At 42.0% G+C, this 22,754-nt stretch overlaps 1 protein-coding gene across 1 annotated transcript in view; it reads left to right on the top strand.

The window, feature by feature from the left end:
* The window catches only part of mrpl11 (mitochondrial ribosomal protein L11), a 58,190-nt gene extending 36,502 nt beyond the window's left edge, over positions 1 to 21,688 (top strand). The window contains exons 3-6 of the mRNA XM_040015296.1: positions 5,871 to 5,966; positions 15,171 to 15,264; positions 15,641 to 15,800; positions 21,464 to 21,688. Coding sequence (XP_039871230.1) covers positions 5,871 to 5,966; positions 15,171 to 15,264; positions 15,641 to 15,800; positions 21,464 to 21,578 — 465 coding nt within the window. The 3' untranslated portion in view covers positions 21,579 to 21,688. The remainder of the gene's footprint in view (positions 1 to 5,870; positions 5,967 to 15,170; positions 15,265 to 15,640; positions 15,801 to 21,463) is intronic.
* The last annotated feature ends 1,066 nt before the right edge of the window (positions 21,689 to 22,754 follow it).

The following is a 22,754-nucleotide window of genomic DNA, read 5'->3' as shown; positions in this document are numbered from 1 at the left end:
CTTAATCTTTAAAGTTCACTACCGCCTTTTAACTCAAGAGACATCTTTGCGAAATATAACTCTTTGGTCATTTTTTTTTTATATATAAACAGTGGACAGTTTCAAAACAATCAAGTTGGGTTGTTGTTCACATGTAGAACGCAGGAGGAGGCATGTTCTCGCTACTGGCTCCATTTTTTGTTTTAGGCTGCCTGTGTAGAATGCACAGGGGGCACACACTGGCTCACTGCGAGCTCACGACAATTACCTAATCAATTCCTCCTGCTTGTGGACGTCACATGGACTTTGTAATGAGGAGCTGGCTGCATAAAGATCATTAAATGTCTGCTCTGGCCGTGCTGGGCATTTGTGTTCTCAGCATAGCTGGATATAACCTCCGTGAACTCACTGGATAGTGAGCTTCACTTGTGAGGCATTGACCTAAGCCTTGCCGGCCATCGTCTCCTTGGTGTTTTTGAAAATGAACTTGAAAAATGAGAAGCAGCTGTGACAGAGGCACACTTGCAGAGACTTTTCCATAGCAAGCTGCCACGCCCTGAAGCTAACTCTGCTTTGTTGTTTGTTCTACATGCAACCAATGTACAAAATGAACATCAAGTCAGATTAACTAAGGCCCCAGTCTCACATGCCTGGAGACTGCCTCAGAAATGTATATTTGCAGGTTGCAAGGTGAAATTGGTTGCAAAGACCAAAACAACAACAAAAAAGCCTCCCTGTGTTTGCTTTACAGGTTGTCATGCACACCAAACTAATCTCCAAGCTCTAGAACTGAGAGAGTTGGCCTTCAAAGTAAAAGTTTCACTCTTTGAAATGTCTTGGTTTCAGCAGTAAGCAACAACTTTTATTTTGAACAATCACTTTGCAAGTAGTTGGCAATTGTTTGCAGACGAGTCTTCTACTCAAACTGCGGGCAAGCACTCCAATCTGCTACTAACCAAGGCAATTGCAGTGAGTTTTTTTGATGCAGCAGCGTATATATCTCTGCCACAGAGTTTACCTACTGACAGTCAGCAACTTGCGCCAACCAGTTGTGACTCCCCAGTCGGGGAAATGCACATTTCTCCCTACAGATAGGTGGCCCCCAGAGGGTCACTAACTGGTCTGTAGGCCTGCATGATTGTGGCTTAGTAATTGAATCCAGTGGTTCCTGGAGTTTGTTTCAGGAACCGATTGCAGCTAGTTAAGACTACTCATTTTTCCCTAGCAACCAGTGTTTGGTAGGAAGGCACCAACTGGTCTCTAAGCCTGTGGGACTGGATGGGCAGTTAATTTTGTTTTGGAGGGCCGCACCAATAATTTGAACTCAATTCTGTCCAATATTGTTTCAGTTCACTTATAAGCGTATTGGTGCGGCCCTCCACAACAGTCCCATTTTTTTTATGGAAAGATTAATTGCACAACCTTAGAAGACTTAAAATTAGGGACCGAAACCATAAAGTCATCAGGAAAAAACTTACTGAGGTCATTGATCAAGTGAACAAGTTTTCTTATCTCGGTATACTTTTTGCAAAAAGGGGAAACCTCTCTTTTCTGGCTCTTGGAAAGAATGCAAATTTAGATCAATTGCACAATAACTTTATCTTTTATATACAGTCTGTGGTTTCCCCATCCCGCTGGGTAATGTCTGGAAAAGTTCATGCCTGCAGTGCATGTGCGAAAAATGGCTTTTATCAGCATTCGCCTTTAAATAACCCCTCTAGAGTGCAAAATTCAATACTGGCTTTCTGAATACTCCACAAGGACAACGCTACTTTCGTCAAAACATTGCTATCAGTTTTTGCTGCAGTCTTATTTTATTCCAGCCTCTGATTTTCTTTCTCTGAGTGTTTTGCCTCCACATGTCACGGTGTCTTGTGATTTTTCTCCAGCGTGGAGCCACAGCTGCCTGCAGTTCAGGCTTCCGCGTTCTCGCTGTAGTCTCCACACGTGATTAATCATGTGAAGTGGCAAAAAGCACAACAGTGTCAAGACTGTGAGGGGGACCTAATGGAGTTGAAAATGGGATGTTTTGTCGTGATGCAATCCATTTTGTCGCACCGCCGCCTGCTTTCGCTGTGCCCTCAAACAGCAAATTCTTCTTCTTGTGCCAGGTACAAAAAGTAAAAGCCGTGTCTATTTTAAGCAAAGAGCCACACAGCAAAAACACCACTGAGAAGTTTTGGCTTTTTTTTTTTGCTCTTTGTAATTTGGTTCACTCTGTCAGTTCTGCACTCGTGCTCGTTTGAGGAGCGCTCCTTAGCCCCTTTTGTGCGGGCCTGTATCCTTGCCTCAGAACAGTTCACTGGAGACTGGGGGTGAAAATCGTTTTTATTTTCCACTTTTAAGACTAATCCACTCACTCTGCTGTGGAAAATCAAGTAAAATGCATGTCCAGCGTGAACTTAATTTAGTTTGTGCTGTTTGCTGTGTGCGGCTGTGTCTGTTAGACCTAAAGTGGCCTCGTGCTCAGCCTCTCGCTCTCAGTTACCCTGCAGCGGAGGGGTTCAAGATGAAACCTAATCAGCTGTATGACGCTACAGCGGGGCTGAATGTGATAAAATGCCAACACCGGAGCAGATTAAATGAACGAGTTAATGAAGGTAATGAATGAGAGTGTTTCACACTGAAGAGTTTAATTAACCTCGCCTCCCACCACCCTCTCTCCACTGTAACACCTTTGTCACTGTATCGCAGCCCTCTTCTGTGCCGACCACACAGGGGCAATTTATCGAATGGCCTCTTGTGCCAGGGGCAATAAATCCTCCATCCTGCCCCAAGGCCTTATCCTGCATCCGTACCCTTTATCTCCATGTTTGCCACGCTTCCATAAGCACAGTACTTTTCTTGACCTATTATCTCTCTTTCTCATCTACCTCCAATCTTCTCCCTCCTCCTCTTCCTCTTCTCGTTTTTCTTTCTTTTCCTTTGTCTCATTTCTTTCTTTCTTCTTTTTTTTTTTTTTTCTTGTTCTCTCAGATGCAGAAACACCTGCGACCACACACGGTGCGCACTTCCTCCCCGTCAGCAATCCCCGGCAGCTTAATCTGCACACACACTCACTCTTCAACTGATAGTCTCGTCAGATTAAAATGAGGCTGAAATATCCATGCATAAACATGCATGCACACTCACCCATATTTATGAGGACCTCCCACGGCCTTTGCTTTACTTTTGTCCTATTGTTCGCTTCAGACAAACAAAACCCGCTCTCTGTGCTCAAATATTGACCACGATAGTCGGCCACATTCTGACAACTTTAATACACCTCAGCTGTCTCGCTTTCTCTTTCTTTTTCCCATTCCCATCCCTACTCTTCTCTCTCACTCACACACACACACACACACTATAGTGCCACACCAGTGCTACATCTTGTTAAAAAGAGTTAGTGAAGCTGAAAGGCCAATCACATTAACACAGAGAGTGTCAAAAAAGACCAGAGAGAAATATGGTGGAAGGGTCAAATCAAACGGACACTTTCTCAGATTTTAATTGCAAATGCCTAATTGCTCAAATAATTATGAGTAATCAGACTCGGCCGCGCTGATCTCGAATGCATCATATAGCAATTACTCACCACTGTCGCTGCTGGATTTAAAAGAAAGAAATATCTTCGTAGATTAGCGCTTAATCCCGGTGCCTAGGATCGGAGAAAGCTTTGAAGATGTGCGGCTCAATGTCCTCGTCCACAGCCGCCGCGGAAGGCCCCGCCTTAAGTGACGGGCTGCGGCCATTTTATACTGGAGAGCTCTAATCAGTCATGGTGGAGGAGCGAGGATTTATCCAGCAGCTCGGATTCGAGGATGATTAGATGCTCAGATGCAGTGAGAGGGGTTAGCGATTTGGCCAGGGCATGAATGTTGCTGTTCCAGCTCTCCCTCACTGATAAATGTCATGGGGAGTTGGAGGAGCCAACCTTGAACCTTGCTTTCATGGCACGCCAGCCCGATGCTACATTTAAAGACTGGGATTTCAATTATCAATGTGATTCAATCGTGGTTATTACTGCAGTTAGACTATTAAGTAGCCTGAGGGCAAAATAAAACTTCATCTTCAGAGGCTGAGGTACCTGAACTTCTGTGGAAGAGCTTAATTAAAATATGATTACCTGTCTCTGGTGCATACTAAAATGTGTATGGAGCTCAAGGCAAACTGCCTGCTGTCCCAAGAGGATCATATCTAGTGTTGTCAGGCCCTTATTTGCCTTGTTTTCCACCTTTTAGAATGATTTTTTTCCCCCTGTTTGTTTGAGCCCCTTTTAGCAACTGAGAGCTGTCTGGTCAGGAAAGGTCACGTGAAGTCTTTGCCTCTGTCTATCTTTAGCGCAGTCCCTTCTCTGTCTGCATAATTTCTCACTGTCTATGCTTAAGCACATTTTAGAAGCATCAGGCATCATCTCTTGCTGGTCAGGGAGCCCATTTCATGGCTTTGTGTGGCATGAAAGGGCCGTCGGAGTCGGTGGGAGAGATCATTATCTGACATGAGCTTACAGAAGGGAAGGAACAGGAGCTGAATGTGTGAGGCAGAGCCCGAGGGTTTGCTTTGACTTCTACTCAACATCGCAGCCTTTATATTAATCCATATTTTAATTAGACTTTCTTTTAGTGCTTGTTTACTCTTGCTGTGTTGTTGTAAGGGAGGCGGAGCGAGGGAAGGGCAAGGATAGAAGGTAGTGAGGTTGACATGGGATTACTATTAATAAATACAAGGGGAGGGAAGGTAGAGCCTAGTGAGGGCTCCAGAGACGAAGCTGTGTTTCTTTTCATTAGTAGGATATTGTAATTCAGATAGAACCCATCAGCTCAAACAACGACCTGCCGCAGCTCGTGTGATGTGCTGAAATTTCAATCAGTTTGTTGTTATTGTGTTAGCAGATGCAAAGAAACGCCAGTGAGTAATGCGTAGTAGCATTTTAGACGCTGATGAGGCGATGCGGTTGTGTAGATCGAGCGACTGATTAGCATTCATCAGGTGCTTTTGAAGCCGTTAGAGGAGATGATGTTCAGAGAACTTTCTGCTCCGTTAACTTCAAATAAATGTCTTTCCCAACCTGTCGTTGGAGAATGTCTCGGGATGACTGACTTTTCATCAGATCCACTATTAGAGCTGCTCGGTGTGCTCTGTCATGGAGCAGTAGAAGCTCGTGAGTCCATTAAACTGCGTATTAAAAAAAAAAAAACAGGCTTTTTCCTTCTCTCATTTCTAAAATGAACATTTCAATCAGTGTGTTGCCTTTGGGAAGGATGGCGGGTGAAGGTCAGTTTGAATTTCAGCAGTAATAATTAGATTCTTTATTAGTCTTTGCCACTGAATTCATCTCCAAAAAGGAGCGCTGCAAAGGAGCAGCGTTGGCCGGGTGTTGACTTAATGTCACCCATCCATTTTGCTTTCGCTCTGGTTGGCCTCGCAGGAGCTAGAAAATGGGAGCTCATTCATCACTGGGTTTCTCTGGCTCTGGGCCCCAACATGCATTCAGTCATAGCTCGAGTGACAAACACACACACACACATAAACACTTTGTCTGAAACAACAAAGGGGCTGTGTGCACACATGCACATCTCAGTGGGACGTGTAAAAAATGTCTCCAGCAAAATATCAACACAGACACACACTCGCCCACCATATATACACACACATATATATATATATATATGAGTGTACAGTGTCACATGGCTGCTCTCTGAGCTGCTCACGTGTGAATACAGTCAGACTGCTGAAGGTTTCTGATTGATTGATTGATTGACTGACAGCACAGGCATCTGTATTCTGGCAGCACAGTGTGACATGAGTGATGCTTGGCTGAATTTTTTTAAGAGCTCATACATTTTAAAGCAATCCTCCACCATGTTTATTTCCCTCTCTTCTCCACCCCCCCACCATTTTTCCCCATCCAGAAAGGAATCCCCATCGGGCAGTTCTGCAAGGACTTCAATGAGAAAACCAAGGAGCTGAAGGACGGCATCCCTCTCCCGATCAAGATCCATGTGAAGGTATGTCTGTGCAGCTCGCTGTGGGTTTGTCTAACCCCATCCCTGACCCATTACACATAGCACTTAGCGCCCCTCCCTAGCACGATTGTGGCTAATTCCACGAGCTGCATAACATTATCGCAGCACTTCCATTATTCATACTCTACCACGAAGTAAGCCATTCCATTTGCATTCATTAATGAAGCAATACCCAGAGGAACCTGCAGTCAAGAACCATTAAGTGCATGCAAGAGATGTGAATTACTCCAAAAAGAGGTGTTATGTTTGTAGTATTTATTTCACACAAGAACATATTTTTTGACTTCCTCATACTTCCCTCCCACCTTTTGTGTGCTGTGTCCTCGCTGCTCTCTCTGTGTTGTGTAATGAGGTTCACAAGGAGGGAAAGCCTAATCCTTTCAGAGGCGTGAATTTATTTTGACATGCAATATCCAGCAACAGCTCTGCCATCACATCTGGAGCCCTGCTTCTGTCTATCAGTGCAGTGCCATCTGCTGGTGATTTGTAGCGTTGCAGTTCAAGCTGCACAGTGTGTGTGTGCGCATTCTGCGTGTAATGTTTAGTGTGTGCGCATGCAACATGTGTCAGCCTCTGAGAGGATGTTTCTCTGCAGGCTTTCACCTCATCCTTGTCAGTAGGTTTAAGCACATCTTACAGTCCCTTTCATCTTACTTTAAAGGAACAAATTGACTTTTTCAGACATTCCACTTTTTCACTTTTCTTGCAGAGAGTCAGATGAGAAGATCGATACCACTGTCATGTCCGTGTGTGAAAGCCGGGAGGCAATTAGCTCAGTAAAAGGGCTGGAGGCAGGGGGGCAACAGCTATCCTGGCCTCGTCTGAAGTTAGAAAAAAGTGATGCTTCCATCATATTTCTTCAGACAAAAAGACCAAAAGCCTCAAAAAGCTGTCGTGCCAGCTCTTGGTCACAGCAGCTCTTTAAGCTTAGCTCTGACATGCTGAGTTGCAGCTGTAGACGATGAGAATGTCATTAACTTTTCAGGTGTTTGAAGCCAGATATTGCACAAATTAAAGTCTTGACCTGAAGAAGTCAGAAGATTGTCCAAATTATTACAATTCATCCTGAGTGGGGATGGATGTGAGGAAATACTTCTTCTTATAGTTGTTGAGATATTTAAATCTGGAAGCACCACAGCTGTAGACTTGCATGAGTGAAACAGTAGTTTTGCAAGAGATATGCAGCACACCCCCAGCAAACACTGAAACAAAGTATTTAACCATTTGCTTGGGATAATGTGTATATGTTACAGAAACGCATGTCAGAACTTATTTAACAAATGTTAACTGTGATGTATTTGACGGCAGAGAGCAAATCATTCTCCAAAGGTTTTTTTGGGTTTTTACAGTCTTCTACACAGAACTCCTGATTATGAAGCAAGTAGTAAATGAATGAATAATTCCAGTCACATCTGAGAAGTCATTTGCTAATGCCATAGACTGTATCTAAAAGATGGTGAGGGGGGGACCTCCAGGCCTGGAAGTGAAGCCAAACCTGTTTTCTTTCTAATGACCAGTCGGTCGCTAAACAGAGGTCAGATTATATGGAAGTCTTTCATTCAGTTTTTTTCCTGTTCGGTTTTATAGTCTCAGTCAGTAGGTTAAAACATTATTAAACACAGCTTGAGAATTCATTTTAAAAATAAGCCAATTTAGAATCTCCAGTTAACCTAAGATCAGGCATGTCTTTGGACTGTGGGAGGAAGCCGGAGTATCCGGAGTGAACGCACACAGAAATAAGACGAGCATGCAAACCCACACAGAAAGGCCGCAGCCAGATAGGGGAGTTAAACCGGGACGCTTTGAGGTTACGGGGCTAACCAACAAATCACCACAGTGTACACTGTGCCACCACAGTGTAAGTTGAGTATTGGTTCATACATAAATGGTACTCAGCCCTATTCAAAAGGCTTGACAAACAACTGGGTGATGTCACAGTGTCTGCCACCATCTTTTATATACAGTCAATGGCTGGTTCAGTGACCACTGCAAAATGTGTGTCGAGTTTAGGGCCGCCACGATTAGTCGACTAGTCACGATTACGTCAACTATCAAAATCGTCGACGACTGATTGAATAGTCGACGCGTCGTTTGAAGCTTTGTAAGGAATCAGTAGTAGGATTTAATAGTGTATTAACGGACTGAAACAGAAGATGGCAGCACTGCATGTACAAGGATGCCAGCTGCCGTTAAACCCCGAAGAAGAAGACGCTGTGTCCAGTATCGTAGCTGTGTCCAAGTTCAGGAACCGCATCCTCCTCTGCCGATTACGTTACAGCGACACGACAAAGACTGTCCAAATTCAAAGACTCCGACAAATGCGGCCCAGAAATGCATCCTTCATTCATGCTGGAGAATTTACTCCGGTGTCCTGTTATATTTTAGATAGCAAGGAGCAGACGGCTGAGTTTATTAAACTTCACCGAAACAATCTGCAAATTTCATTAAAATCTAATAAACTATCATCTTGTCTTTATTTTTAGTTAGCACATACCGTAAACACTTAAAGCTGTAAGCTAATGATAGTTATATAAGAGCAGATGCGTGCTGGTGCAATAAGCTGTTTTACTCCAGTGGATGATGATCTGATTAGTCGACTAATTGCAAAAATAATCGGTGACTAGTCGACTATCAAAATAATAGTTTGTGGCAGCCCTAGTCGAGATCAAGCAAACAACATAAATCCTGTTAATTAATGAGTTTTAGATTTTATTTGGGCAAAACCAGCAAATCTGATCATCTGACTCTGTTATCTATAACCATATTCTCCAAAATGCCGAACTCCTCCTTAAACATCAGTAGCTGTTCCTTTGCTCCCGCCCCCTCCTTATTATCCATCTTTGAATTTTCTGCTTGCTCCTTTTCCTCGTCAGAAAAATCCCCGAGCAGGTGTTTTCTCTTCAGAAACAACAGCAGCTAATTGAACTCTTACAACCAACAGCTTTTCCACAGAATAAATGATCTTCCATCGAAAGGTCATATCGTGCGAGATAACATGTCTCCGATGACAAATCACCTGCTCCGTGGTGTTTTCTCAGCTCAGCCTGCACTTTATTGTCTCATGTTTGTTTAAATTTTTATGTGACAGAAAATAGATGATGCAAAGTACTCTCCCAAGATGGTTTAATGATTGCATTAGCTGTCATATTCTAGCTAATAAAAACCTCCAACCAGGGAATGAATCTGAATTTGGTGGGGGGGAAAAAAGCAGGGTCAGAATGACTCAGTGAGGCTGAAGAAATTATTTTTGTTTTGGTCCTGAGGGGAGGACGGAGAGGGTAAGCACATGGGGCTTGGGAGCAGATGTGCAGCAGCACTCGGCTAAACACGCACATAGTAGACAGAAAAATGGAAACGCCTCATGCAGATGGCTTAGGTTACTTCAAAGTTAAGTGAGTCTAGTTCATGTAAAAAGAAGATGAAGTGGCACAAGGGATGTGAAAGCTGTGGAAAATGATAAATAAACACAGAAATATCACCCGACACTGCACTCCCCTCTGCTCTTTGTTTTGGTCAGTGGCCTTTTCTGTTCTGATTCAGCTCATCTGTGTTATTTTCATGCCACAGTAGGCGGATGTTCAGTGAAACAGCTCAGAAAAATCCACTGAACAGTAGATGCCCAGCACCGAACAGCAGCAGACTGTCACTGTTAGCAACTATCGGCTGAACATAGTGGAGCATTTAGTGGATGAAGAGTCAGCTACTCCCCCGGAGGAGCTGGTGGAGCTAAACTAGAGCTAAAAAAAGACTCCCAATTCCTCAAATGGCCTGAAAGATGTCTCCAAATCAATAAATACGCTTTGTATCTGCTGGATGTGTACATAAACAACTAAGGGACTCATACGGGAGCAACTTGTCAATCCCAAGGTAACCCTGCCCTAAATCGTGGCTGCATTGTGATTATGGTAGAGATCATAAATTACAACCGTACATCTTAACTGCACTAAAAAAAAGACTTGAAACTACACCTGAGACCATAAACTCGCCAGGAAAATTTTTGCCGAGATCATAAAGCAAGTGAGAAGTAGGGTCATTTTCATTAAGGCTGGAGTGGAATAGTCCAAATAATCCCCTCCTATGTCTTCTTCTAATCACTTTTCCTCTGCCGTTGATGGAAAACTTCATCAAGTTAAAAAGGTGTGAAGGAGAAAGTTGGAGAATCCGACTGCTTAGTAATGAGACGGCAGATGTTGTTGAGTTGAGTCATTTAATCGGAAGGTCAGTGATTCAGTCTCGCTCCAGTCCGCATGTTGAAAGTCCGTGGGTGAGATACAGTATCAGAATGTGTCGGCACAGTACGAACACAGTGGATATCGACTTTGTAGTGTAAGAGTGGAAATCTAATCTATCGGAATACCAGTCTGTTAATCATCATCATCAAAAGCTTGTCCTCACACAATATGTTTTTACTGCGTTGGTTCATGCAGGTCGCACAAATGAAAAGCAGCCTGTGACTGAAGTCAGATTAATTTACGATAATCCGAAAGGCTGCAGAACAGCGACGCTTAAGCTGAAGACATAACTAATGCAGCCCGATTTATGGGAAAATTTTAATAGAACATTTTCTTAAAATATAAACTTGCATTCTTCACACAAGGCAGCAACTTCATACAAAGTTTTTATTACAGCTGCATCCAGCATCACAGTTCTCCTGAGAGTTTAACACTGCACTTGACGCAACAAATTTTATTGTGACCAGCTTGCGATCATTTCGCCTTTGAAATGGTTGCCTCGAAAACCAGATGCAACCACTCTCGAAGACTGCGATAAAACGCCAGCAAGATTGGTTTGTGCCTGAATTGGGTCAAACTGGCAATTTCATGCGGTGATTAACTGTGATAAATTGTTAAAAATTGCAAATGTGTTGCCATCTGCATACATAGAAATTCACCAGCCTCAGAAACTGCATCACAGACCCTGCAGGTCTGCGATTTAATGACACAGGCGCTCAGCACTCGGGCTTATATGCGGAAATATGACCAATCGGCAACTCTTTGAATCAAGTCCCCAAACGCAAGTCGTGCACATTGTTGCAGACTGACACAGATTGATCACAGTGTGCTGGCAATGTGTTTACAAATTAGACAGCACTCTGAATGATACAGAAGCTGGGAACGCACAGATAATGCAGACGATGCGACACCGAACAGAGGGAGACAGAGATGATGAAGAGGAGAGATAACAGGTGGAAGCCACGGCTGAAAACTGTAGAAACGACAAGACTGAGGGACGTAAACGGAACACAAGATAAAGAGAACAACAATTACCAAAATTAAACAAGACACAACTGAACGAGGAACAGGGGAGACAAAAATACAAAGACTAGAGGATCACAATGGGAAAACTAAAGGGCTTTTACTAAGTAAACCTAAAGATTTCTGCAAATGAAGGCATGAAATAACTCCAAACGGAACTTGTGTAAGGCAATAAACAAGATATAGAAATACCAGAAAGCTAAAGTCTAACAATGCAGAATATGAAACCCTAATTCAGAGATGAGCAGAAATAAAAAGTGAGATTGAGGTTCCGTCCTATCAGGTGACCTGTGCGCTTGTCTTGTGATTGAAAGTGGTCAGCCACTTTCAAGGTTGAGGGTGTTACATGCTCGAGCTCTGGGTAACTAGTTGGTCACGGCAGCTACTTGCAATCGGTGGCTGGATGTGGAAAAAACATAAAATTTTTCTTCCTAGTTGCAAGGAGGTTGCTGTCCTACTTTTATTCTAATGCAGCTGAGGCATTAAAAGGTTCACAGTGAACCAGCAGGTTATGGCATAAATTTTATCCATAACAGAAAAAGACAAAATAATAGCTGCCTTGTTGATCGGTGCAGTAATTGACATCATAACCTTGAAAACAACTTATTTGAAATAAAGGTTCTCACAGTGGAATAAAGAAAATGTAAATTCTTCAAATCCACAGGGTAGGATTAATACTGTGAATTAATTCGCCCTTAAAACATGAAGCGCACTGCCTCCAGACCCCGAAGAAGATCGACTAATATGCGATTATCTTTGCTTTACTCATGTGATAATAAAAGCTTTTTAACTTTTTGCAATTTAATGGGCCTTAAGTTGAATTTCCAGAAAAGTCCTAATCTTGTGAGAAGTAGGACCAAGCTATGTTTTTATATTGCTGCGTTAAGACTTTCAGCAAACTCAGCAGTACAGGGAAACCAAATGACTCAAGACTGTGTTTGAAGATTATCCGCCATGTTCATTTATCTGAGTTAAGAAGGTTAATCTGTTTGTTCGTTCAAACCAATTAGACGAATGTCGTAATTCTCCGCCAGAGTTGCTCTCGTGATGCGTGGTGACGGCTTCAGAGCAGACTTTAAAGAGTCACGCTGGAAGGTAGAGCTGCTTCTGACGTCTTACCTCAAAATCTAATTTCAAAATGACTCGGAAAGAGTTTTCGAACTCGACGAGCTGCTGTGAATGTTAGCTCAGCTGCTGCAATTAGATTTAATTTGTGCTCCTCATGCATTAGCACGCATTCGGTTCACAGAGTCGTTTTCTGAAAAAATTATTAGACGGTGATGTTTGCAAAACCCAGGAGGCCGCTTCAAAAACCTCCCCTATTATTCTGCATGAAAATGTTCAGTCCAGTGCATGAAAATACTTTTTTTTTTTTTTTTTAACCAGTTTCTTGCTCCTCACAATGATGATGTCAGGTCACAATCACCGGCCACTTTTTCAGGTAGACCTTTTCAATTGCTCGTTAACATAAATATCTAATCAGTCAGGGAGCAGCGAGTCAGTGCTTTAGGCACATAGACGTGGTCAAGATGACCTCGTTTAAGTTCAAACGGAGCATTAGAAAATGAAGAGAGGTGAATTATGTGACTTTCTGTGTGGCATGGTTGATGTTGCCAGACAGGCTGTGTGTGTGTTTTACAAACTGCCGTTCTGCTGGGATTTTCACACTGCCGTCTGTAGGGTTTACAGATAATGGTCTGAAAAGAGAAAATACCCAGTGAGAAGCAGCAGTCTGGGTAAAAATGCCTTGTTGATGCTAGAAGTCAAGAGTAAAATGGACAGGCTGCTTCTACTTGATAGGAAGGCAACAGCATCTCAAATAATCAATCATTTCAACCAAGGTATGCAGAAGAGCATCTCTGAATGCACAAGAAGTGGAACCTCGAAGCAGATGAGCAGACCTCACTGGGTGGCACTCCTGTCAGCTAAGAACAGGAAACAAACTACAGTTCACAAAGACTCACCAAAATTGGAGAATTGAAGAAAAAATGTTGCCCGTGATGTGACGAGTCTCGATTTCTGCTTTAACATTCAGATGTAAGCGTCAGAAGCCGGTGCAAACAACATGAAATTGTGGATCTGTCCTGCCTTGTAGATGTTTGGGGTGATATTTCCATGCCCCACTTTAGGTCCATTAGTAACAAACACCACAGCCTGCCTAAATATTGTTTCTAACCATCTGTCCATCCCTTTATGACCAGTGCACCAATCTTCTGATGGCTGCTTCCAGCAGGATAACCCATCATGCCACGAAATTCAAATCATCTCAAACTGGTGTCATGAACATGATAATGGCTTCACTGTACTCAAATGGCCTCCACAGTCACCATGGCATGGGATAGAAGATTCACATCATGTCAATATGGACCAAAATTCTGAATAAAGGCAGTTCTGAAGGCTAAACAGGTCCACCGGGTACTAGCAAGGTGTACCTAATAAATTGACCAGTGAATGTACCTGACACGTCACAGCAGAAACTGTCATGACCCTCCATTGTGCCATTGAAACAACCCAATTTGCTCAGCTGTTTTCTGGATTGGGAGAGAACTCTCTTTCTATTAATGATTAAGTGCCATTTCACTCACAATGTCTCTGCTGACCTCAGTGACGCTCAGTAGACGTGTGTTAGTTATGTCCTGGGCAGCTTTAATCTCTTTTTGGCAGAGCTTGTGGGCTTTGGCTGTGCATATCCCATAACATCATGGTTAAAGTTCTCTTGCTGCATGAAGTCGTTTCATGAATTTAGGCTTGTTAAAGGCTGTACTGTGTTTTAATGTCATCGCCCTGCCAACATCCAAGTTTGTGAATGTGATAATTCAAAAACAAGGTGATGTAGGAGCTTCAAATTGATACTGTAGCTAGGGCTGTGCGATATGACCAAAATCTCATATCCCGATATAAGAATTCTATCGTCCTGATAACGATATAAAAATCACAAAAATGTAACATTTTCTGTAAATTCTGTGAATCTCGGGCAGCTCGACTTGCGGGAAGTGTTCTCAGCTGTGCGTCATGTAGCTGGAGTCGAGTGTTTTAACCGATGCATGAAACTATACATTTTTAGACATAAGTTGTAAAGGCCGCCGTTTTCTTTGTGAGTATTTATTACACGGCGTGTTGCGGGGAAAAGCCTGTTCTAACGTTTGAGTCTAAGGTTTATTTTCTAACACTTGACGGCTCTTTTTTAATTCTCATCCGTAAATAATCTGCTCTTTCACGTGATTCAGTTTATTTTGAAAAGTCTCAACAGGATCTTGAGCTTTATTGTGAAAGGTTTATGTGGAACATAAACAAGCAGACACACGATGCTGTTACCGTCGTTGTTGCTAACCACAACACATGAAAACTGGACGCACAAGCGCCTGTTTTCTAGTGTGGTTATATAAAATATAAGAGAAAGAGAGAACTTTAATAAATTAATATAGCCACTACAGTGTCCATCAAAACGATGAAAAAATATTGCCGTAAACAGTTTATTTTGCCACACCACGAAACAAACAATAGCGTAAAATGAAACGATAGATGCTTTTATATCGTCATCCGATATATATCGTTATATCGAACAGCCCTAACTGTAGCTGTATCTACTAAAAATCTTGGACGAGTTTGAATCTCAGAGTTTCTGAATGTGATAACTCAAGAATGGGGTGACATAGGATTTTGGTGCCAGTATTTTTATTTTTTCCAGGGGGATGAAAACACACTGGTGTTAATTTGGGGGAAATAATAATTAGGATCTCTGTTAAACACTGTCCCATGTACTTTGGCTGTCCTAAAGCACAAAGCAATACCGAATATAGGGTCAAAATCAGGATGTTAAAATCTTGGTTACAATAATATTTATACATTCTGCAAAATCTCATGTATTCACACTCTCAGGGGTTTCATGGGTGTTAATATTGATTCCTCTGTCTCTCTTTTTCCCTCTCAGCCTGACAGAACGTATGACCTGACGATCGGCCAGCCCACGGTGTCTTACTTCCTCAAACAAGCGGCAGGAATTGCAAAAGGAGCTGGAAAGACGGGTGAGAGGTCTTGCCTCAGTCATGTATCTGCTCTTACTAAAGTTTTCACCTGCTGAGCGCATCCTGTTCTGGACACATGTCTCTTCATGGACTCGGATTTGAGCTTTGCTGCGATTGATGTTAAATTCATGACATATGGGGAAACGCTGCGGCAGAGGTGGGAAGTGGCAAACATGGTGTGTTAGGGAAAGAGAATTATGGATTTTTACGTTTTATGCTTCAAGCTACCTTCAGCTGACTCCTGCAACGCCGACGCACTCACCTGTGCACACAGATTTCCAACTCGCTTTGCCCTCCTTCAACCTTTCTTGATACATGTACTGAATTTTATATTGTTTTATTTATGCTTCGCCCTCTGTTTTGTGTGTGCGTCAAGGTCACGAGACGGCGGGGATGGTGTCCGTCAGAGCAGTGTATGAAATCGCACAGGTGAAAGCTCAGGACGAGTGCTTCAAAATGAGGAACGCCTCCCTTGAGACGGTTGTGAAAAGCATCATCGGCTCAGCTCGCTCCCTGGGCATTAAGGTTGTCAACAAGTAAGTACCAATTCTGTACTTGGTGTACTTCTAATCTCATTTTATTGAGCTATCGGGAAGCACAAATCAAATGTTTCAGTGCAATGAAAGAATCCCAACAAGTGTTAGGCTGAACAAGAGTGAGAGTACAGGATGGAGAAAAGCAGGCAGGGGAATTTAAGTCTTCATCCGAGCTTTTCAGTTCTGGGAATTCAACTGCCCACAGTTTGCTGTGAGGTGAAAAACTTCTGAAAACATATGAAGAAAAGCTGTTGACATAGTGGGGTGAAATGCATCCTTTCTTGCTAGATTCCTCCAATCTTCCTCCTGTTAGGATCCAGTGCAAACCCACTGATGCACGGCAAACTGAACGCAGGATAATGTAGAAGGGAATTAAAAAGATCAGCAGTTTTTCAACAACACCGAATCTAGGTTTTCCAGACAGGATCCGACTGATATCCTTATCCTTATTTCATTTCATTTATTTATTTATTTTTGCCGTAAACAGACACAGAACAGTGAACAAACAAGAGTGTGCCAGATGGTAATACATACAGAGTATTGACATTATGAAAACAGAAAATAACCAAAATATATAAGAAGGACTCCGTACACTGTTGGGTTAAGAAATAAGTAAAGCTCATTGCTTGTGAGAGGTAATATATCAAGAACAGGCCCCCACATCCTATTAAATCTACCCCGAGTATTTGGTTTACACACAGGTAATTCTTCTATTTGTATAACAAATAACATCTCCAGTGTGCAAGGGTGGGTGGAGAAGAAAAGAATCAGTTTATTGGCAACCAGCATTCACAGAAGCAGAGCAATCTGGATATGAAAGTTAAAAGGTTTCTACAGAGCATCCAGAAATTTCCAGTATGTTGTTGGGTTTAATGTCTTTGGACAAGGCGGATGACAAACACTGGAAAATTTCTATTCAATACTCGCATAACGTCAGGCAGAACCAAGGAAGATGTGCGAGGACCCCCTCAGTGAGGCGACATTGGTCACACTGTGAGGACACAGATGGAAAAGATGGAAAGCTGGGTTTTGTTTCAGAGTAATACAACCTGTGCATCACCTTGCACTAAATCCATCTGTAGCTCACATTAACTTATGAATAAAGAACATTGCCTTTTCCCAAAACAGTTGGCTGACAGTTGTGTGTTTGTGACCTTGGCCCAGTATAAAAGCTGAAGAGACAGCAGTGAAAAAGCAATCTGGAATCGGGTGTTTGCAACCTGGAGAGAACAGGAAACACTGTTTTATAAGTAGGAAATGTTTCCTTACCGCAGTGTCCGAATTGAAGAAAAGTCTGCATTCCTTCTAAACTTTACTTTTTTTTAGACAGTTTTGCCTTTATTGGACAGTGAAGATCAAAAAGGAAGGTGGGAGAAAGAGCAGGGGATACATGCAGCAAAGGGTCGAGGGCTGGACTCAAACCCGGCTGCTGTAATACAGCCAAGAGGCATGTGGTCGCCTACTCACCCAGTGAGCTAAACTCGTGCTCAACCTTCAGTCTTTCTAATGACCTGAAGGGAATGATTCATCTGTTTGGAGAAACTAATTTAGATTACATAGCAGACTATGAGAAAATAACCCTATTACTTATTAGGATGGGGGTTTTTTTTTGGGGGGGGTTTGTTAGCATCCACGTTATAAAAGACAACAGCAGCCAACACGACAGTCCAACAGCCAGTCAAACATTGTAACATATGGGGGTATAGAGAAATGCAGAAATGTGCAGTTAAGCAGGATTTCAGCGACATCATGCTGTCTTGTAAGACAAATCAAGCTGCTACAATAACACAATCAAAGACCCAATGAAACGGTTTTCCTTCCAATTTGAAGTGCATTCTTGTTGCTACATTGTCAGACGGCCTCGGCATCCGTTCACTTATCACAGTAGATATTCATCAGTCCTCTCAGTCGACCGCCACTCATCATACTCCTGAGATTCGAACAACTGAAGCAGTGCTCAGTGCTGGCAGTAGATGTGGACAGAGGTCACTAATGGAAGCCTCCATGGTTCAGACTCCACATCATAACACTATCAGCGGTAACTTTTGCAGACTCTAAACATCATCCTAACGGCTTAATGCAGTTTGTTTTTTGTTTCCCAAAAACCCAGAGAACAAAAAGTTCCTTCTAAGCTGCTTGTTTGCCTTCTAACACCCAGAACACATGAAGTCCAACATCATATGCAGTTACATTAAGACCAGACAACGTTCGCACATGTTTGCATCCCAACATTTGTGAAAAGATGCAGCTAAAGATATAAACCCAGAGAGAGGTTCTGATTTTGTTAAAATTGTGTTTATGAGATGATTAAAAAAATAACTCGCAGGATACTCCAAACTTGATTTTATAGCTTAGTACATTAATGCAAGAAATTTATCGTTTTAATCAAGAGTTTGAATTTGTATTTAATGCTCCATGTAAATTTAAAGTCCCATTGTGGAGGAAAACAGACGATGAAACGAAATGTGCTCTGCCGCTCGCTTACCTGGTGATTGACAGGTTGCTGCTGGATGAGTCTGCGGTTTCCTCGGGTTCTCGGTTAGATTCATCCCTCACGTTTGACGTCTGGACTCATAAAAACAAAGATGCTCAGCTCAAGGCTTCAAAACCAGTGTTCAAACACCAGTGGGTAATGTCAAGTCCAACAGCCAGTCAAACATTGTGACATATGGGGGTATAGAGTCTGTCTGTCATCTTATAGAGTCTGTGGATGCTGTAAATGTGGCCACTGGATGTCAGACTGACTCTGTCAGACACACAGAGACAGCAGACATTGTGAACATTGTTTGCAGTGGCTCCAAACAGCCACCGTAGGGTTGTTTTTGGAGTGCTTTTGATTGGCTATTAGACATACTGAAACCCAACACCTGAGACCTTCTTGCAGTGCGAGGTGAGTCATTGCACGGACCTGTAAAAGCCCCTAGTCCTTTAATAATGAGTATCGAGCTAATGCAGCTGCACATTACACAATTAGACTTCATTAAGACAAATTAGAAATGAAATGTGCAGAAACAGCCTGCTAATATGCTAAAATGTTAAAAACTATAAATCGAGCAGGGTTCCAGGGTTATCATTTGAATACTTAACACTGTTATACAATATCTACAACCAGTGTATCACATCACACCTGGCATTCAGTGCTGAACTATGATCTTTTAGTCTGAATGTTTGTGACTGACGGGATTTGGCTGCTGCTACGATGAAAAAGTATTTGCCCCCTTTCTGGTTTCTTAGGTTTTTGCATATCTGTCCCAAATACATATTTCAGATCATCAAACTAATTTTAATATCAGACAAAGATAACCTGAGTAAATGCATTTTTTAAATGATGATTGCTAAATCTAAACCTGGTGTGGAAAAAAAAACAAAAAACTGATTACTACCAGATCTTTTTAATAAAGAAACCACTTAAATAGAACCTGTCTGACAAAGTGAAGGAGGCTAAAAAATCTCAAAAAGAAACGCATCATGTCACAATTTAAAGAAACTCTAGCAAAGTCTTTGACACCTGTCAGTCTGGAAAGGGGTACAAAGTCATTTCTAAGGTCTTGATACTCCAGTGAACCACAGTGTGAGATCCATTATCCACAAATGAAAAAACCCCAGAAAAAGTTATGAACCTTCACAGGAGCAGTGACCTACCAAAATTACTCCAGGAGATCACAAAAGAACCCAGAACAACATCTAAAGAACTGTTGTCCCAAATTGCCTCAGTTAAGGTCAGAGTTCATGATTCAACAATAAGGAAGAGACTTGATTTCCATGGGAGAGGTCCAAGGAGAAAACCACTGCTGACCAAAAAAAGAGCACAAAGGCTCATCATTGCCAAAAAGCATCCTCATGATCCCAACGACTTTTGGGAAATTATTCCTCTCCCAAAAGTTGAACTTTGAAGATTTGTTACATTTGGCATAAAACTGAGTTCACGAAAAGAACTTCATACCAACAGTCATGGTGGTCGTAGTGTAATGGTATGGGGCTGCTTTGCTGCTTCACGACCTGGAATTCTTGTTGTAAATTCCAGAAATGTGAATTCTGCAGAAAATCTTCAAGGAGAATGTGCAGGCATTACACGTTACACAGCAGGAAATTATCAGCAAGTCCACCTCTGGATGGCAATAACATAAAATGACTTAGGGCCTAGCCAAAGTCTGGACTTAAATCCAACTGAGGTGCTTTAGTATGAGCTTAAACACACCGCCCGTGCCCAACGACGCTACAGTGTGGCTGAATTAAAACAATTCCGGAAAGAAGAGTGACCCATTGTAGGACATCACTAACACTTGATGGCAGTTCTTGCTACCAAGGGCGGCACAACCAATTATTGGGTTGTGCCACCCAAGCTGTCTTCTTCCTCATGGAAGTAAAGAGTCGATGTTAAAAGAAAGTGAATTTTCTTGCTGTAAACTACATGGTTAGGGCGGTAGCAGTTCATTTTTAAGCGCAAAGGTGTTTCCATAGTGAAAAATGTGAAACCCAAATGTTTGAGTGAACAAAGAGGCACAATCTGGTGTGATAGTTAAATCAATTACATTTTGTTTTCTGTTTAAATTCTAATTACAAATTCACCGCTTAAGGAAAACAAATTGCGTTAGTAGTTTACAGTACAAAGAGAAACATGTTAAAACGCTCAGTTTTTGCTCCAGGTGTTAAAGGGTTAACTTGCAAATTGGGTTCTGAGTGTGTATTATGATTACACTATGAAAGCAAAATATGCTCAAAGTTAGTATGCATACCAGAAACCCTTGATTTTCCAATGTGCTCTTAATGGGCTCACCCACAATGTAGTTCACAGAGGCGGTGGAGGAGCTGCCCACAGCTGCGGGGGGAAAAAAAGAGAAGTGTGGACGGTCATTAAAAAGCTCCGCAAACAAGCCTGAAAACACAAAATAACTAGTAGACCTTTGGAGAGAAGTGATTTGTTTCCTGTGTGGGATGAAAGTTTGATTCCAAGGCTGCAGAGGTTTCTGTTAGAATAAAACTACTAAACGTGTTTATTTTTCCATATACTGACTGCAAACGCAGCATGCCGAAGCACGGCGTGTCGTTTATAGTGACTGTAGAAGTAGTGTATATAGTGCCAAATCAGAGAAAAAATGGGATGTTAAGAGTTTGTACGTGTTGCTTTGGATTGCTTTTAGACGAAGCGACGCAAACCTGTTCGCTTTGCGTTTCTTCCTATCCTTCAAGATCTTTATCATTTATGACGTGCACAACATTTCATGTATATTTTCTTTTATAACGTAGTTTAGTATTCAGGCTCTATCATCTGCTTCTGCCGCTTCCATTTCTACTTCAGCTAATAGTGCTGTATTTTTCCCAGAATCAGTTTCTCCCCCTTTCTTAGAACCTAACTTGTCTCGTGGCTGCAGTGCATTTTGATTTATTGGGAGTACTGTCAGTGAAGAAATTGGTATCTCTGCCTTTTTGTACAATGAAATTTTCCCTGGATGGGTTGCTGAACACTGCTGCATTGTGGTGAGCCCCGAGAGAAGTCGGTGCTCTTTCATTCAGGGGACTGAAAACAAAAAAGGGTTTGGAGTTAATGTTGCAGATAGCTGAAGGATTTCTCCTGTCAAGTTTAAAAAATAAGGGTGTATCTCTGTCCTCATCTCCAATCTTCCTTTTCTCTCTCTCTCTCTCTTCCTCATCCTCCTCTCCAGTCTATCAGCTGATGAGTACAAAGTCTTCCTGGAGCAGCGAGAGGAGAAGTTGAAAGCGGACGCTGTGGCAGCAGCAGCCGCTGCCGCCGAAGCTTTAGCGGGCAAGAAGAAATGAAGTCCTGTAACATCCCTGCATTTCTCTTTATATTCATTTTATACATTCATGCAAAAACACTGTTAATGTGTGTGTGTCTGAACTTAATAAACACAACGTGTTACACAACACCCTTTCCTTGTCTTTCTGATATTAAAACTTCCCTTTAATGGCATACAGCTTAATTTAAGCGTTTACATCGCCTACATTTCAGCAACAACACCCAGTTAGATTTTAAAAATATTTACGAGCCCGCGTGATTAATTTCCTTCCAGCTCATCTAATGAAAATGTAATTTCTCTGTCATGGAAGGATTTGTATATTCAGTCTCTTTGATGTTATTATCTATTATTAACACTTCTGGAGGCAGTTTGGGTATTTGACAGGTTGTGCATATGGTTTCCTGCGCATTTCAAATGTTTTTCTATCTATCAGGGATCTGAGGGGTTCAGCACATTAATTATTGCACAAATCACAGGGACCTCGGGCGGTGAGAGAATTATTGACTTTCAGGCGAATCTTATCGTTCTTCAAACTTCTGTTGTTCAAATTAATGACTTTTAACTCCTTAAACTTTGTTTAAATGTGTTTGGTCTGCCAGTGCTGACACAGCTCGTTAGGTGTAACTGTCAGTCAAATAATTTGAGTAAAAATTATAATTATTCAGCTCGTAAAATATGAGGAATACTTTCGTTTATCTGTACTTATTTGTCGACTACTGTGTTGTTGAACTGCTCATGGAACATAACAGGCAATTTAAAGTTAAGACCTTTTTACTTTGATTTTTTTTTTTGCTTATTTATGATGTTTTAAAACCCTAAATTATTACTTTACTTTATCCTCATTTTTATTCTATCAAATCAAGATAAACTAGCATAACTCTCAGGAATCTCTAGGGCAGGGGTCCCCAATCCCAGTCCACGAGGGCCGGTGTCCCTGCAGGTTTTAGATGCGTCCTTGATCCATCACAGCTGATTTAAATGGATAAATGACCTCCTCAACATGTCTTGAAGTTCTCCAGAGGCCTGGTAATGAACTAATCATGTGATTCAGGTGTGTTGACCCAGGGTGAGATCTAAAACCTGCAGGGACACCGGCCCTCGTGGACTGGGATTGGGGACCCCTGCTCTAAGGTTTACAGAGTGTGGTCTGAAAAACTGAAAATATTAAGTGAGCAGCAGTTCTCTGGTTGATACC

Source organism: Simochromis diagramma, unplaced genomic scaffold (assembly GCF_900408965.1).
Source record: "Simochromis diagramma unplaced genomic scaffold, fSimDia1.1 OVJJ01000685.1, whole genome shotgun sequence".
NCBI classification, from domain to species: Eukaryota; Metazoa; Chordata; class Actinopteri; order Cichliformes; family Cichlidae; genus Simochromis; species Simochromis diagramma.
Note: the sequence above shows the minus strand (reverse complement) of the source record. Positions and strands in the feature narration are given on the sequence as shown.